The sequence below is a fragment of the Anguilla anguilla genome, chromosome 7, assembly GCF_013347855.1.
Source record: "Anguilla anguilla isolate fAngAng1 chromosome 7, fAngAng1.pri, whole genome shotgun sequence".
Taxonomy (NCBI): domain Eukaryota; kingdom Metazoa; phylum Chordata; class Actinopteri; order Anguilliformes; family Anguillidae; genus Anguilla; species Anguilla anguilla.
This window is the reverse complement of record NC_049207.1, coordinates 13,839,438-13,855,851: the sequence shown is the minus strand read 5'-3', so window position 1 is coordinate 13,855,851 and position 16,414 is coordinate 13,839,438. Positions and strand designations below refer to the sequence as shown.

General features: G+C 39.6%; 1 protein-coding gene across 2 annotated transcripts in view; it reads right to left on the bottom strand.

The window, feature by feature from the left end:
- Positions 1 to 6,084, bottom strand: part of LOC118231107 (copine-8) — a 77,257-nt gene extending 71,173 nt beyond the window's left edge. The window contains exon 1 of one of the 2 annotated variants that reach the window (XM_035424593.1): positions 5,821 to 6,084. In XM_035424593.1, coding sequence (XP_035280484.1) covers positions 5,821 to 5,915 — 95 coding nt within the window. In that variant the 5' untranslated portion in view covers positions 5,916 to 6,084. The remainder of the gene's footprint in view (positions 1 to 5,820) is intronic. The other variant, XM_035424592.1, reaches the window with a different exon arrangement.
- Between the last annotated feature and the right edge of the window lie 10,330 nt (positions 6,085 to 16,414).

Here is a 16,414-nt window from a genome sequence, read left to right as displayed (position 1 = left end):
GCAGAGATTCACGTCATGCAAAATAAAAAAACGAGTACTCCATTCAAACTTATAATCAAACTTACAACAGCGCTTGTCTATAATCACATGGCATGTCAGAAGGGTTCTTTTTTCTTCTTTTGAAGACCAGTCAAATTTATTGCAATGTAAAGGAAAGGAACACCTTGAACACAGGAACACAGCTTTCAGAGTGAACAGCGTTGCAAAGTGAAAGGATCAAAAATATCAATCAGCCAAAATTTCAAAACTATCAAAATAGATGTAGGTGTTACGCAATTAAGCTTATTGACATACAGTAACAAATAGGCTAATTTCCTAGATTTTTGAAAAGACAAGTGTTCTTTGTTCTTAAAACCAATTAATTCCCTTCAGGACAAAACAGTCATTGTGAAACCATTGAATCAGACTTTAGTCAACACCGCCCTCCCAAAGCACACATTAAGGCTGGCACAAATCAAACCAAAACTGAAGCAGGGGAGAGGGAGGCAAACCTAATGCTATTCAGAGGCCGTCCTTCTTGTTTCCCTGAATAAATTCCTCCGTAAAACGCTGTATTCCGACTGTCAGTGACAGGGGCTCAGTGTTGCCCCAGGAGACAGCGGGACCCAGCTGGGGTGAGACCAGCCATGCAACCAGTCCCCAGGCCCCCCCCCCCACCCCCCTGGGTCTCCATCACTGAATAAATGAGGCCTGTCACACACAAGCACCTGGCTGATGACTTATTCAATCATCCCTTATAAACAAATGTGACAGGAAGCAGGAGGTCAGGTTTGATTGCTACTGTACAACACTGGTACTGCCAGCTCTCTGCATGGGGGCAGGTTTGGGACTGTGGAACAGCCTCACGCTCAAACCTTCCGCATCAGCCTCTGTGCCAATGAAGAATAACGTCTCGGGCATCCCTCCCACACGACCAATCAACTAATCAACCAATAAAGCATCAGCCAAATCACATTTAACTTGATATACGTTGTTTACAAAGGAAATGACAAACAAATTCCCCTTAATACAAATGTAGTGATATAGTGATAGGCTATTCTGTCATTTTAAAGAGGAGCAGTGTTGTTCTGGCAACAGTAAAACAAAAGCCTAGAGATGGAAGAGGCAGTGGGATGTGATCAAACTGCTTCATGTGAGACAGAAAGAAGCATCTTAATGGAGCTTCCTAATATAGTTTTGTAAAGAGCCATTTAAGAGAATTGCTCTCGAAAGGACAACAAACCTCATACACCATGGAGGAAAAAGCAGAAAATCTTCCCTCATTCCCCTAATGGCAACTGAAGATAAACTCTATCCTTGCTGCCATTAGGGGCAATCCACTGCCTATTTCTGAAGATAATAGAATTGAGCTATCCTGAAAAGAGACTAAGCTTCACTGCATGTCCACAATTCACGGGCGTATTCAGTGTTAAGATGATTATCAGTGTTATCGCGGTTCTTCTGCCGTTCTTCTGCCTTTCCTCCCCGACCTGTGCAGCTGTAAATTCCCCTCTTTCAGGGGGCGCTCAGAGTGGGGTGTGTCAGTGCTTGGAGAGCACTGGTTAATGGAGCTGTCTATAACAGTGGGAAATGAACCCCAGGCCCTTTATAAAATCACACTGCGTATCACGCTGCTCGTCCAATGTCCTGAACACCCTCACCCACAATTTCCATTCTGTTCCTATTTCAAACCAAACCTCTCTCGCAGCCCTAAAATATGAATTCAAGACTGGCACATAGATGGGGGGGGGGGGGGGGGTCCAATTTCTTATTTAACCCCAAATTAACATTCATAAATTAAAACCTTTAGTGCTACTTTCCATGGGAGAGAAATGTTTATTCATTAAGGCTACTACTGTTTCACTATGTGAAACCAGTGGACATTTTTATGCAGATGATGCCTCCTAAAAGCAGGATACCAGAAATCACCTGATCACATTTTTGCAAAAAAAAAAAGAGGGGGAGGGACGGGTGCCTCCTTTTCATATAATGGGGTCAGGTGTGTTGCAGGTGTTAAACTGTTACCCTTGTCATCTGTGCCACGAGATACTATCACTTCCTCAACAACAAAGCCCTCCAGGTAAGGGAAGGAGCATAACTCCTGATCTGGCTCTTGGGGTGACGCTGGCTTCTGTGGCAGACAGTAATGTGCTTACCCATGCCTCTGAGCTGCACTAAATTTATACATCTTTTGAACACACTGACTTGAACCTCTGGAATCCTAAAAATGGCATCACTGAGGCTTAGAATGCTCTTCTATAGGTTGTAGAAAAACACTGCCTCACTTCCTGAGGGACCTGGCAGCCTGTCTACAATTAAAAATCTGGACTGGGTGCTTTCCACCAGATAACTGTCAATAAGAGGGTTCCTTCCAGTGTGTTGTAGTGAATACAACAAGTGCATAAGACAATTACATTATCAGGAATGGCAGTTCTTCTTCCCTCTCTGGGCCACAGGGTTTTTCTGAAAGGGCAAACTGCCAGACAGATGGTGATGGCTTTTTTACAGGAGGAAACGGAATGGTTTCTCAAATTTCGTGCCAGTAAACATCTTCGCTGCTACACCCATAAATGTTATTCACAGGGGCAAGTGGGAGTGAAATGCTAACACGACCCGATGAATTTTTAATCTACAGTCTGAAAAGCACAAAGTGGGAAAACAAATAAATACATCTTTAATACATTTCCTTCAAAAACCGCCTGTGAATTATTTATGACGGAGTCGGAGAAACACCTTGGTCTGGTCACTGCGTTTTAGCTAAAGGTGACTCAATGAGCCGTGAACAGGTTTATTCTGCGATCTGCAGCAGGATGATGTAGCCAATACATTTGCCACTCATATCTATTACAGAGCCAGTTTGCAGTTTTATTTCACTCTTCCTTTCCAAAGTACTTTTTATACCACAATAATCTGTAACTGCAATTCATGGCCTAAAGAAAGAGTATGAAAATTTGAAGACAAAATAATTGTGAACTATCCTTATGTGTTTATGCAGCTGTCATGCTCCAGTACCTTATTCCCTCCCTCTGTTGGCATCTTGCTGTTGCCATGGTCCCTGGGTTATTGATTTGGGATGACAGCCAACGTGCCAAATCAATTATGTCAAAGTGTCTTCAATAACTCAACCCTCAAAGAAGCCAATCAGTTGATTTGAGATACATTTGTCATTTGCCGTACACCCTATAAAAACAGTCTGGATTAAACATTCAAACACAATTTTGATTAACTTATCAACACTTGCAAGGAAAACAGTCAGTGGGAGCACTAAATGCTGGCACTGACGTACCAGGCCCTGAAAGGACAGCCATTAAGGCTACCTTGGACAGGAATAAGGGAAAGCAGGGCATAACAAGCCTCCTGCAGCTGCACAAATTAGCATCAAAGAAGTCACATGATCTGCACGCCACGTTTTCACATCCCAATTCAGAAATTGTTCCTTTTTGGGCAATTTCCTTATGAAAGGAGCAATTTTCCAGCCACAGCAATTCACCACAAGACAAGAGGCGACAGTACAATGGCAGTACAGTAGCACAATAATCACATGGGTGTGCCAATGGTGCAATACCGAAAATGCGTACTGCAGATACAGAATAAGTAAGGTTACAGGATGCACGGATAGACTGCTAGACTAATGTTATTATACAGATAATTCTATAATAACATGTAGTATCTCACAGCCTAAATTAATTCAGTGACCCCCAACTCCTTATTTAGCCAAGCTGTAGTTTTTGGGGACATAGAAAGTATAGTTGGCTTGCGGATGTGTTTGGTGAGGGGGAGTCACGGGGTAATCCTGTTATTGGGGTTGTTGCAGTATGACAGTGTGGACTGGACACTGTATCCTGTGGGCTGACTCTAGTGTCATCGAGCAGTGGGAGGGTTCCAGTCAGGCTGTCTCTTCATGCTCCACAGCGACACCCACTGGCTGGCCGGGTGCCTGTAAGTCCACCAGTTAAGCTGCACACTAAGTGTCTTCCTCTGATTCATTTTTGTGTGAGCCTGACTTGTGAAGTGCAGTGTGATAAGAAGCAGTGGATGACATGTGCTTTGGAGCATTCCAAATTGGGGAGACCAGAGGGGAAGCAACAAAAACTGTCGCCATAAAATATGTAACCCGATTGCAAATACTTTCAGCAAATATGAAAGACACATCAAACTGTACCCATTGGTAAGACACGCCTGACTGTAACCATGGTGACCCTATACCCCTCTGTCTCTTGTAGTCCAAGGACTGTTACCATGGGGACCTTAACCCCCTGTGGGACAAAACTCTTGGTAACTATGGTGATCATTTTTCTTTGTCAAAGGTAGACCCCTGAATACCGCCACAGTTCCTCCATACATCTATGCCTCTCTCCTGTGTGCCTCCCTAACCAAGAATACATAGGCTGGCCATTCCTTATATCACAGTATTCACAGAGGGCCTTAAAATCCAATTATTTTGTAATACCAACATTCTTGATAACATCTGCATCTATTCTCCTCAAGCTAAACTTAGACAGAGAATATTCTGTTTTACCATGGAGTAGGGTACGTATCAATAGGTACCTTATCCTTTCACCAAATGGCTACAGCGTCACAGCATGCATTCAGGTATTCAATGCAGTGTAAAGTATCTTTACATTCCCTTATGCATGACTAGAACTTCAGAAACAATATCGTTTTTTAACTGTTAAATGTTGTTAAAGAATATAAATACTATTCGTGTTAAACGATTCCTCTTGCGTACCAGCCAACCTGTGGGCCATCACCTCGCGCTGGTTGTTGGGATCTCCGCGAGGATGGGGGGGGGGGGGGGGGGGGGGGCTCTGATGGTGAGCTAGGCGGTTATGCAACCCGGAGACAGCTGCCTGCTCGCGAGCCGCCTTGGACCGGGAGACACATCTCCCCAGGGAGATGGGGTTAAAACACGCATGAATCATTCCAACCTTCGCATTTCTTCCCATTTACTGTCAGAACACATAAAGCAACCAATTACGTGTGCTCCGTGGCTCTGTCACTGAGGGGAAATGCATTCAAATTAAGAGAGTCAGCCCCCACAAAGGCAGTCCAAACACATTTGAAAAATCGCTATTTGAAATTCCCCAAAGTAGCTTAATAAACACAGACACTCCATTTATGCTAAAGAGCAAGATGTATTTAATTAATGAATTATTTTCCACAGTCAAGAGAAATATAGGTTGTTCGGGCACTCGGTGAGCTCCATAATTGAACTTGCATATGAAAATCTCCTTTATAGTAGTAACTACCCTGCAGTCTGTGTTCGTGTGTGTGCGCGCGTCATAATTTAGTATTCACTTAAAAATAGCCTAGCCTAAAACAGTAAAAAAAATTTTAAAAAGTAAATAAAAAGCAAAATACTAAAGATGACCCTGCAAAATGCTGTAACCGAATCATTTTAAATGACTGGCCAATTCAGTGAATTTAAAGGCAAATATGAACCATCCATGTAAACATGCTGGGCTGCATCACCCATAATGCTGCTTACAAGTTTGGAAATGGTCGGTCAACTTCTAAATAATACAGACAAAAACGCAAGTAATAACGGTTTCAAATCAAGCGTGAAGATACTTCGGACAACTGAGCACTTGAAGTGGAATTTAAAAAAAATAAAAAAACATATTCCATCTATGTGCATTTTTACTTTCACGTTGCCTGTGGCATTATATTTTCAAACATTTAGGCTACTGGACCACAAGTTTTGGAATAGTTTCTGGACAACTTGGTTACTGCTGAATAGTGAATCTACATACAACAGAAATGCTGCAGGAACTCGCTCGCACGGAGGAATTTCGTGACAGCGGAAGCCCAAAATAGGACGAATAAAGTCATTTCCCTTACCTGCATGACACCGTGATTTCAACTTTGGTGGCAGGGATATTGGCGTTCAGCGGGTCGAAATCTCCTATGGAGGCCATGTTCAGGAAGCTGTTCATTGCTGAAATATTTTTGTCCAATCCCCTAAGACGAAGATTTGAGAAACTACACGGCGTTGAAGTACTGATGCATGTGAGCGAGGGAGGATAAGCTCCGGCGCTGGATGGAACAGAGGAGTGATGTCACATCATAACAAAACCTCGCGTCACCGCCGCGCGCTGCTTGGACGAAGGTATGGTAAAACGGGAAATTCTTCTAAACATTCATTGGAGATTTCGGAGCAGGAAGGAGAAGCCAAGAGAACTGCTAAGATGTTTAACGCTAAGTGTGCCTATTATTGGGGGTCCAAGCAGCGAAGCTGGTGGACCCTATTGTATCTGTTAGGATTATTAGGGGTCCAAGCAGCGAAGCTGGTGGAACCCTATTGTATCTGTTAGGATTATATGGGTCCAAGCAGCGAAGCTGGTGGACCCCTATTGTATCTGTTAGGATTTTTTTTTTTTCTTTTCTTTTCTTTTTCTCTCCGCTAAAAGTGTCTGAGGCTCAGCAACCATAAGTCCTAAAGCAACCAAATTTGGTAGGTGCGTTCCTATGGCCCCCTACTACTCAGGCACTACAAATCACCTATGTTGGCCAGATGGTGGCGCTATAACAAAGGGTCATGCGTAAAAGGCCATAACTCCCACACCATAAGTTAGATCAACACAAACCTTCATTGACCTATGCATCTGAACGAGCTCTACAACTTTGCTATTGGGACCTATGTGCGCCATATTGTTTGGCTGCAATTTTGACTTTTTAGTCTTTGAATCTGTCATTGTGCTGAGAAATAACTAAACCATTTTATTTATAGGTTTTGAGTTTCTGTGCAAACGCGCGAAAACACGCTGGTATAATAAAACAATGACGGTAATACATATATAGTTCGCTTCGTTCCGTTGCTACCATAACATAACAATTACTAATATTGAATATAAACAAAAGACCCAATTTACTGTGGGGTAGCATTAAAAGACGATGCACCTAACGAAACGTTGTCAACGATTTTGATAATTTCTTGGAGAGTACTATTATTTTTGAGGACTTCGGGGCATTCGGGGCATATACGTTATTTTTTAAATTGAGTGTCTTTAAATAGGTTAGTGGTATTATATAATGTGGATATTTCACACTGTAATGTAAGCGTTAGTGTAATGGTTTTTGTGATGCATGCAACAGTGATGACGAGAGTTTTGGAACATTGCTAAAACGTGGTGGACGGTTGAAAATTCTTTTCATATCGTCCCATCCCCATCCGTCATTTTGCTGAGAAATAACTAAACCATTTTTATTGATAGTAGGCCTATTTGAGTTTCTCTGCAAACACGGGAAAACATGCTGGTATAATAAAACAATGACGGTAAATATAGCCTATACATATATATAGTCCGCTTTGTTAGGTTGCTACCATAATATAACAAGATTTCTTGTGTCTACAGCTGCAGTTTCTCGCTGCAATTACTAATATTGAATATAAACAAAAAACAATTTATGCTGTAGTCTGCCAATGTCGAATGAAATAATAAGGAAGGCTACTTTGCGCGCAGCTCGCAGGTAGCAGGGATGGCGAGTTGATATTTCGTTTTTTGTTTCATTTTTTTTCAATGTCGAATTTATTATTTGAAATATGTGTTATTACTCTATCTGTCTCTGAGGCGTTCTGAAGTGTGCATTATCTGCTGAACTGGGCAATGGATTGGAATATGTGTCTGTGTTGCACGGTATTCCGAAACTTCAGAACTTTTTCGGTACTTAAAAAAAAGAAGAAACGGTTCGGTATTACAATTTTCCGACGTTCGGTAGTTTTGTGTCAAATGTAAAAGCCAGGGAAATGTGTCTCCCGCATTTCTGATTGAGAGGATGAAAAGCGTAATTTGTCAGAATCTTCGCTAGATGGCAAGTGAGGTGACGTTGCGCGTGTGCACTCACTCGTTGATACAGCGTAAGCTTCGACTCACTTCACTTCGGTAGCAATAGGTGTTCTAATTTGGAAATATTTTATTATAGGAAGATGCTGTATTGTTATTAAAGTATGCTGTTTTTAGATCTATTTAAAAATGACAGACCTGTTCAAAGATTATTTAGTTTACAACTGTTTAATTTTTGAAATATATTTAATATATTTTTCTATTGTTTAGTGTTGTAACGCTATAGGCCTATGCTTATTGAACAGGCTTCAACTTAAAGGTTGTTAATAAACCAGGTTTTTAATAAACCGTGAATTCGAAAATGAGGTCAACCCTTGTGGACATTACGTTTCTGATCTATTAAGGTAATTTCAGTATCGTTAGGTATCAGTTAGGTACCATGTATTTAATCAGTATCGTTTCAGTATCGAGTATCGTGATACTAAACCTGGTATCGGTATCAAAGTCAAAATTTTGGTATCGTGACAACACTAGTGTGACGCCCTTTTTAGTTGCGGCATGGAAGCGCTGCAGCTGTACATACACATCGGGCCATCTAAGTGTTACGACATAGTAAAGGCCTTTACGGGAAGCGGCCAGGACACATCCATGGCGACGCAACTAAGTCATCCGACAGCGTCTCTTAGCACAAAATTGGCCATAAGTCATCAATATTTTATACAATCGTCATGATATTCAGTAGATATGTTGGGTGAAGGTATATGATCATGAGGACAAAGCCATTTTAAAATCGCTCCATAGGGGGTGCGATAGTGCCAATGCTTGAACCCCTCCCAACGCCGCTTGCGGCTTTAATTATTATTATTATTATTATTACTACTATTATTATTATTATTATTATTATTATTCATATTATTATTAATATTATTATTATTATTAAAAGTAAAATGATTTTATTATGATAATTGTGCATAATAATAACATGAACAACAAGAACAATAATAATAATACATTAATTTAAGAGTAAATCATTAGTATGATTTTCTTATTTTATGCCTGAATAATATAACAATCTGGAAAGCATATGCAAATCTTTCTTATAATGTTTATTTGCCTCTTAACACTTCATGTACTGTCACTTAAGAATACAGTATTTGGCTATTTGAACTGCTATTATTATAACAGCCTGTGCAAAAATACTGAATTAATATACAATGCATTTATGGTATGGAAAACGAACATCTTCTCTTCATGTAACATACATAAATATTATGCTTTATGGGGAGGAACTGCTAAAGCTTTGTTAAATGTTTGTTAAGTTTAAACAAATGTAAAACAGTTCTTTCACATTCCACAAACCATTCAGCAGACCTTCATCTCGCAGCCTATCATTAGCAAGATGGCACATACTGATGACACATTTAAAGGCTACATTCTCCAGAGGTGTAATCACAAAACAATATGATGTGAGTTTACCTTGAGAAGTGATGAGAAATACATTCTGGCAGCGTATTGTCGGTACAGTAATTTTACACCTCTTTGTGCAATAGTAGTGAACAAGGAGGCAAGCTGGCACCACAGCAGGGTGATGCACTCATATTTTCCCTGGTTTTTCATATTGTGTGTGACCAGAGAGCATTGTGGATTGGCAGTTTTCATTTTCTAATTTAAATATCTCTGTAATGGCTGAAAATATGCAGCTGAGATTTAGAATCTGTATTATACATCCTCTGTTTGTATTAGTTTTGGAAAATCAGATTATGCCCTTTTCACTGTCACTGAGATCTGTCCAGGTGTGTTTGTGCACTTATTATATTATTGAATAAAAACTTCCAATGTAAGATATGAAGTGTGTTTGGGACAAAGATTTATTGCTTTTGGATTTGGCTCTGTACTCCAAAACTATTAAATATGTAATCAAGCAATGTGCTTGTGGATAAAATGTAGATTCTCAGCTTTTATTTAAGGGCGTTTTATACATTTTGGTTTCACCACGTAGAAATTACAGCAATTTTCATAAATAGGCCCCCCATTTGAGAGCACCATAATGTTCAGAACAAATGGCTTCACAAGTGTTTCTGATTAGTCAGATATGTTCCATTGTTCCCTTAGTGCAGGCAGAAGAAAGAGCACTGGTGAGCCCAGTAATCACAAAGGGCCAGGTAGGCCAAGGAAAACCTCTACAGTTGATGGCTGCAGAATTCTCACCATAATGAAGAAAAACCCCAGACACCTGTCCGACAGATTAGAAACATTCTTCATGAGGCAGGTTTGTATGTGTCGGTGACTACTATCTGCAGAAGACTTCACAAATAGAACTACAGAGGCTGCACTACCAAGATACACCTTGACTGTGTCCAAAGAGTGTACTACATCAAGATTTGGTCCATAATCAGGGTTATGAATGAACAGATTTTAACCATGAAGGAATTAGATTAGTGACCTGGTGCACATATCAGCGTTATACCACTATGCTTTATTTGTGAATGTGTCATGAGTATATGCCCACATATGACTTTCCATCCTTAAAGATTTTTGTTGATGTAATTTAATTTTCATGTACTACATTCATATTCGAGACAAAACTGTCCTCATATTGTGCTCTTTGCATTCTGTATAGTTACTATAAATTAACTCAGATTGTCATATCCTTACATCAATCAGATAATATCAGATAAAAATGTTAACCCCCCAAACTGGCAGCCATTTTGGAACATCGTTAGAATTATTATCCGTTAAACTATGCATGATACCATATTTAAAATTTAAATTTATGTATAGTATGCAATGACTTCCTGAAGGAAAAAAGTATGTGGAAACATAAGCCAGTAAAACAATCTTAAATCCAGCTTTATATGGCTGTATGAAGTTATATGGATGTCACACCAACCTATAATTAACAAAAATAATAATTATGTGATTATTTAATTTGATTTAATCATCAATAATTGGACTTGATTTAATCATTGTAAACCAAAATATTACATGGATTTGTAATGTTTTGTCTTATCTCTTACTAATATTGTAAATACAGTTAAAAAAAATGTTTTTAAAGCTAATGCAAAATGTGTAGTTTATGCTTCTTTTTATAAAGAGAATGGAAATGACCTGGTTTAAAAATAATTTTACCAGGTTGTGAAATATGTTTTAATAATTTAGTGCACTGATCAAATTGAATCAAATTGGAACAAGAACATTACCACCTACTTCTGATAATAGCAATATAAATTGTCTTAATTGTCTGCTCAGACAAAGAGGCTGGGAAAGAGAATTCGACAGGAATGAAGAGAGGTCTTTCCTCTGTAAAGATCCCTCTTTGAATTGGAGTTGAAATGTATTGCTTACATTTAACTGATATGTAGCACTGTTCGAGGAAGACACAAATAAGCATTTACTAATACTTGAACTTAGTTATAAATCATGATGAATTAATGCATAAATCTTGATGAATGATGGACTAGGACTAATGCATAACCCATCAAAAACTAATGAAGCAGCCAACAGAGAGAAAATTAAGAAGCAGAGTCATAAATTAATGATTATATAGATTCCCTGTTAACATTTGGTATTAATTTCTACTATGAGTTGCATAGTATACAATGCGTTAATTATCTATAATGCATTAATTAACAGTCTGTTGTATACATAATCAAATGGACTATGAGGGATGAGGGATGAGGGATGGCAAATAGTGAATACTGGGTGGGAGGGGAATTCCATAGCTTCACTATTCCATAGCAGCTATGCCAGCTGTTTGCTAAGGTATGGCAGCTGCCAAAGGCTACCCAATTGACGCCTATGGACGGATCCCCGTTTGATTAAATGAATCAACTTTGCATTACGGCATGGGATTCAAGAACTGGTACTGCCACTGCTATGTGCAGCCCTGGTATGATGGCACCTACCATCGGCATGAGTGAGGCTAGGTGTTCCCGGCAAACCCATTTAGCATATAGGAGGGTGCCTGCCCAACTTCCAACCATGTGTTACAGTGTCAGTGTCTCTGTGCCTTCATTAGGGTTAGGGTAGGCCAAGACTGAACTCCACCTTCCTGTTATTTGGAAATACTGTATTTAGGTCAACCTACATTGTCCTGATATTGAGCTGTGTAGTTAACACAAGGTAATGCCAAGTGTTTACCAATAACCGACTGGACGAAGTTTTGGTTTATACCTTTTAGTTCAAACCACACACCTCATTTAATTAGGTGTACTATTAATAATGCATTCATTAACAGTAGTAATTAACTCCAAATGTTAACAGGGAGAATTTTTAATGATTATTCACATGTATGTGACTTGGTTGCTTAGGTAGACACTTCATTAGTTCTTGATGTGTTAAGCATTAGTCCATGTCTTCATTCATCATGATTTATGCATTAGTTTAAGCATTAGTTAATGCTTATTTGAGTACCATTTTCAAATATAATTTGTATGCCCATAGCTTTGTGGATTGAGCGAAATTCAATCTCTGCCTAGAAGAGTGTTTCTAACGCACATTTGTAAAAATGTAAATGTGAAATGAAGTACATTTTTCATTTAGCGCTGAAGACCTATCTTTTGACAGGCTACTGGCATGCATCACACCTGATCCAACTCATCTTTTATTCTGTGCATTTATCCCCTGGAGTGCCCTCCAAATATAGCTCCAGCTCCGTTGTCTGTTGCCATTGTACATAAAAGCCAGATCACATATGCCACCGCAGCATGCTGTCCCATCCAATTGGAAAAGCAGAGATCAAAGCAACAGCAGCCAATCAGGACTTTGTGGAATGCTGTCTATAGGTGTAACAATTAGAGCAAATTGTATCATTGTGATTCACAGATCAGTTAAAACTGCCCCTACATGGCCATCACTATTTTAAACATAAGGTAAATTGTAAAAAATGATATATATGCATGTTGTTATTTGGGGACAGAGATGGGTATTGCTTCGACATAAAAAGCTGTGTAATGTGTGCATAAGTGTGCCTTGGGGCGTGCTCTAAAAAATAAAGTCACATGAATTAATAAGGGTACCTAGCAGGGAAGCTTTGTGACTAACCACAACCAAGGAATTTTAGAGCAGACTGGGATAATCCTCAGACAGTTTAGGGGCTACCACTTTTCAGTGATGTGGCTGTTTCACAGCGGAGTAGCACAGGAGGCTGTGGCTCAGGTTCCTCAGAGGTTCGCTGTGCTGTCCTGTGTCCTGCATCCAGCCTACCCCTAACTCTCTTGAAACCACCTTCAGAAATGCCCCCTCCGGCTCTGATTGGCAGGACTCACACAAGTGATTCTGGTTGTGCTCCCCTGCCCCCCCCTCCAGACCTCACTCCTGTCCAAGCTCCGGACTCTGACAGAAATACAGAAGCGGGTGCGATACAACCCTAAGTCGCCTTCCCAAGACAGCTTTCAGCATTCTGTTACAACAGTCCTGTCCAGTAATTCTACAAAATGTAGTAGAATTCACTTTTTTAAGGCTTTTTTTGGTGTTCAATGACAAACTTTTCATGGTACATACAGAGCGATCTTCTCTATAATTACTCCTGCGCTTTTCCTCCTCTGTATGTGACTATGATGAAAATCAAGGTCAAGATGAAGAAAGGCTGGAAAATGAGGCAAACAAGTAAATAGATTGCACTTCACAGAGCAGAGAGAGACAGATTCTACTGATTTAAAAGGACATTTGCTTATCATCCGTGTCTATACAGAAGTGCCACATTTCTGACAGATGTGCCAAATTTCTGACCTTACATGCCAATTATTTCATTAATTCATGTAATTTAACTGTTCATCTGCTTTCATAAACTCACAGTGTGATCCTGAGAAAACAAACCTAATCTGATCAAATCAATGGGATGGGATTGTTCATGTGAACAGATGCGTTCTGTTCAAAGATAGATTTAAAGATACTGATCAATGAAACAGCCCTCTGAAATGGCTAGACTGGGCTCTGGTTCTTTGTGAAGCTAGAACTGATGACCCCATTGGTCTTTAAAATTTGGTCTCGAATGTTTGAGGGAACTTACCACACACACTTTTTTCCCCCATTGACCCATATAGACTAGATTTACAAGTCACAGACGTGTATTCATATTTATAAAGAAAAAAGAAAAGGAAAAAAACACTCTCTGGGCTGCCACCATAGCTGTGTGGAGTCACGTGTGGGAAAATAAGAAACAAAGCCCAGCAGCAGAAGCACAAAGGTTTCATTTCCTGTGACACACTGAAATTCTGGCACTACTTCCACTGCTGTTTATATCACTATCCCTTGTGAATTCATTTCTCCTATCTGTCAATTAGTGTTGTGTACTTTAACACATGCCACAGCAGTAAGTGGTGAGTGGTGTCCTCTCTCCCCAGCAAAACACCCAAGAGAGTTTGAACATGGTTCAGAAAGTCCATTAGCACAAAACACATCTTAAAGCATGCTATAATATTAAATATTGATTTGTAGGTTTTGTGGAAGTATTCCATAATGTCCAAACCCACTGGCTAGTGTTTATCCACCACTGTCTTTCTGCCAAACTCATTTAATGTTTTTTTTTTTTTTTTTAAAGCTGAAAGGTTTTACAGAACACATTTCAATATTTTCATTACATCACTCCAGAGACAGTCCTTCATTAACTCAATAAAGACAAAAAGAATCGTAATCCTCGCTTAATTAAAGGGACAATACAGGTTCCGCATGTATTTATGCGACCACAACTGCAGTTGCACCCTGGGTACACGAGACAACACAGAGATGCATATAATGCATTCATATACTGTACAAACGTAGTATATTGACTTTACTATTTTCCCATCAGCTTACGTATATACAGATATATTTACTTACTTTTATTTAATTACATAGGTGAACTGAAAACTTTACAACCAGGGAAAATAAATTTGTTTATAATGAATCTTGAAATTCCTCAGTGTGTGAACTTATTGAAGCCAGTGGCATTGCTGTACTAAGTATGACTGCATACTACCATCTAGTGGTAATAAGTATACAGGGCCCATACAGTGTGGTCCGTAAGTATTTGGACAGTGACACAGTTTTTGTTGTTTTGGCTCTGTATTCCAGCACAGTGGATTTGATATGAAACGAGGAACGTGAGCTTAAAGTGCTGACCATCAGCATTTTTGTGATCATAATGGCAGTCCCTCTGCACACAAGACATTAGCAAGCACATAAACACATATAGCCAGGTCCTAATTTACTGGCACCCTTGATGAAAAGTAGGGAAAAAGCTGTATTAAAAAAAACAGATAATGAGCTAAATTTTATGCTCAAACATATGGGAAAACTATATATGTGTTCTAACATAATTATTCTATTGAAACAACTTTTTGGGTAATACTACAAATAACAGGTGTCAAAGTTATACGCATCCAAAAGATTCCTTTAAATAAAATCAGTTAAAACTGTACTCACTCTTCTCTTTTCAGGTCTTAAGGAATTGAACTGTGGCCTTCCATTCACTTCCTGTTTCACTAGAGTTTAAAAATGATAAATGGCAATAGAGCACGGATTCAGCAAATGTGCACAAAGACATATATTGACAGTGCATCATAAGTGACATTGTGCATTGTTAATTTATTAACATTTCAAGGTTAAAATCCCTGAATATGCCTTTTAACAGATTGCAACTCATTTATCAACTGTTTACAGTCTGAACAGCCACTTTGTTATCACTCTAAACCTACACTGTGCACAAAGAACAGGTTTATGGTAAAGTTCTCTCATAGGGTCTTTTCAACATAAATGCATAAGGACTTAACGTATACAAATTTACAGATATGTGGTCTGTTCAATTTGTCAGGTAGGACAGTCATAAACAAGTCTGCAGCCTGTCCAGCAGAGGGCATAGTTTAGCACAGGATACAAGTGTTCAGCAGTGACTCTTCAATTAGCCACTAGCTCTAGCATTTAAAATGCCAGTTGTTACTACTTTGTTTGCTCTTGCTTCTTCCCCCTCACTTGCAGGTGCCAGAGTTCACACCTGATTGGTGCGCCTGTTTCAGGTTCCTGGATGCCTGGGAGAGGAAGGCAGGAAACGCAGCTGTGTAGCAACTTTTTGTTAGGGTTTAGTTTCCTTTTTCTTTTTGGGAAGAGGAGCCTTTTTCCTATTTTTCGTTGTGGTTAGCGTAAGGCAGGGGTGTCCAGTTTTATCCAAAAAGGGCCAGTGTGGGTGCAGGTGGGTCCAGCATTACTACACCTGATTCAACTAATTAACTAATCATGATCTTCAATCAAGACCTTGATAAATAGAATCAGGTGTCATAGTGCTCGGCAAAAACCTGCACCCACACCGGCCCTTTTCGGATAAGATTGGACACCCCTGGTATAAGGTAAGCCCTGGGGCCAATGACCTATTGCATGGTTAGCCTAGGAGCTTCATTTCCTTTTGGTCTTTTTGGCCAGATCCCTGGACTCCTTTTTCATGTTTAAGTCTTTTCATGTTGTGTAAGAAAATAAACCTTTTTAGTCCGTTTTAGTTTGAAGCTGGTCTCACGATGTGTTACGTGCCTCATTATTAAACAAGTCGCGTTTGAGGACGTAGCAAAGTGCACACTTCAGTTAGTTCAATTAGATATGTTCACTCATGCATTGCTGCTTCATTCTAAATGTCAATCTTCTGTTTCCATTTCCCAACAAGTAAATGATACCAGTGACCAAAG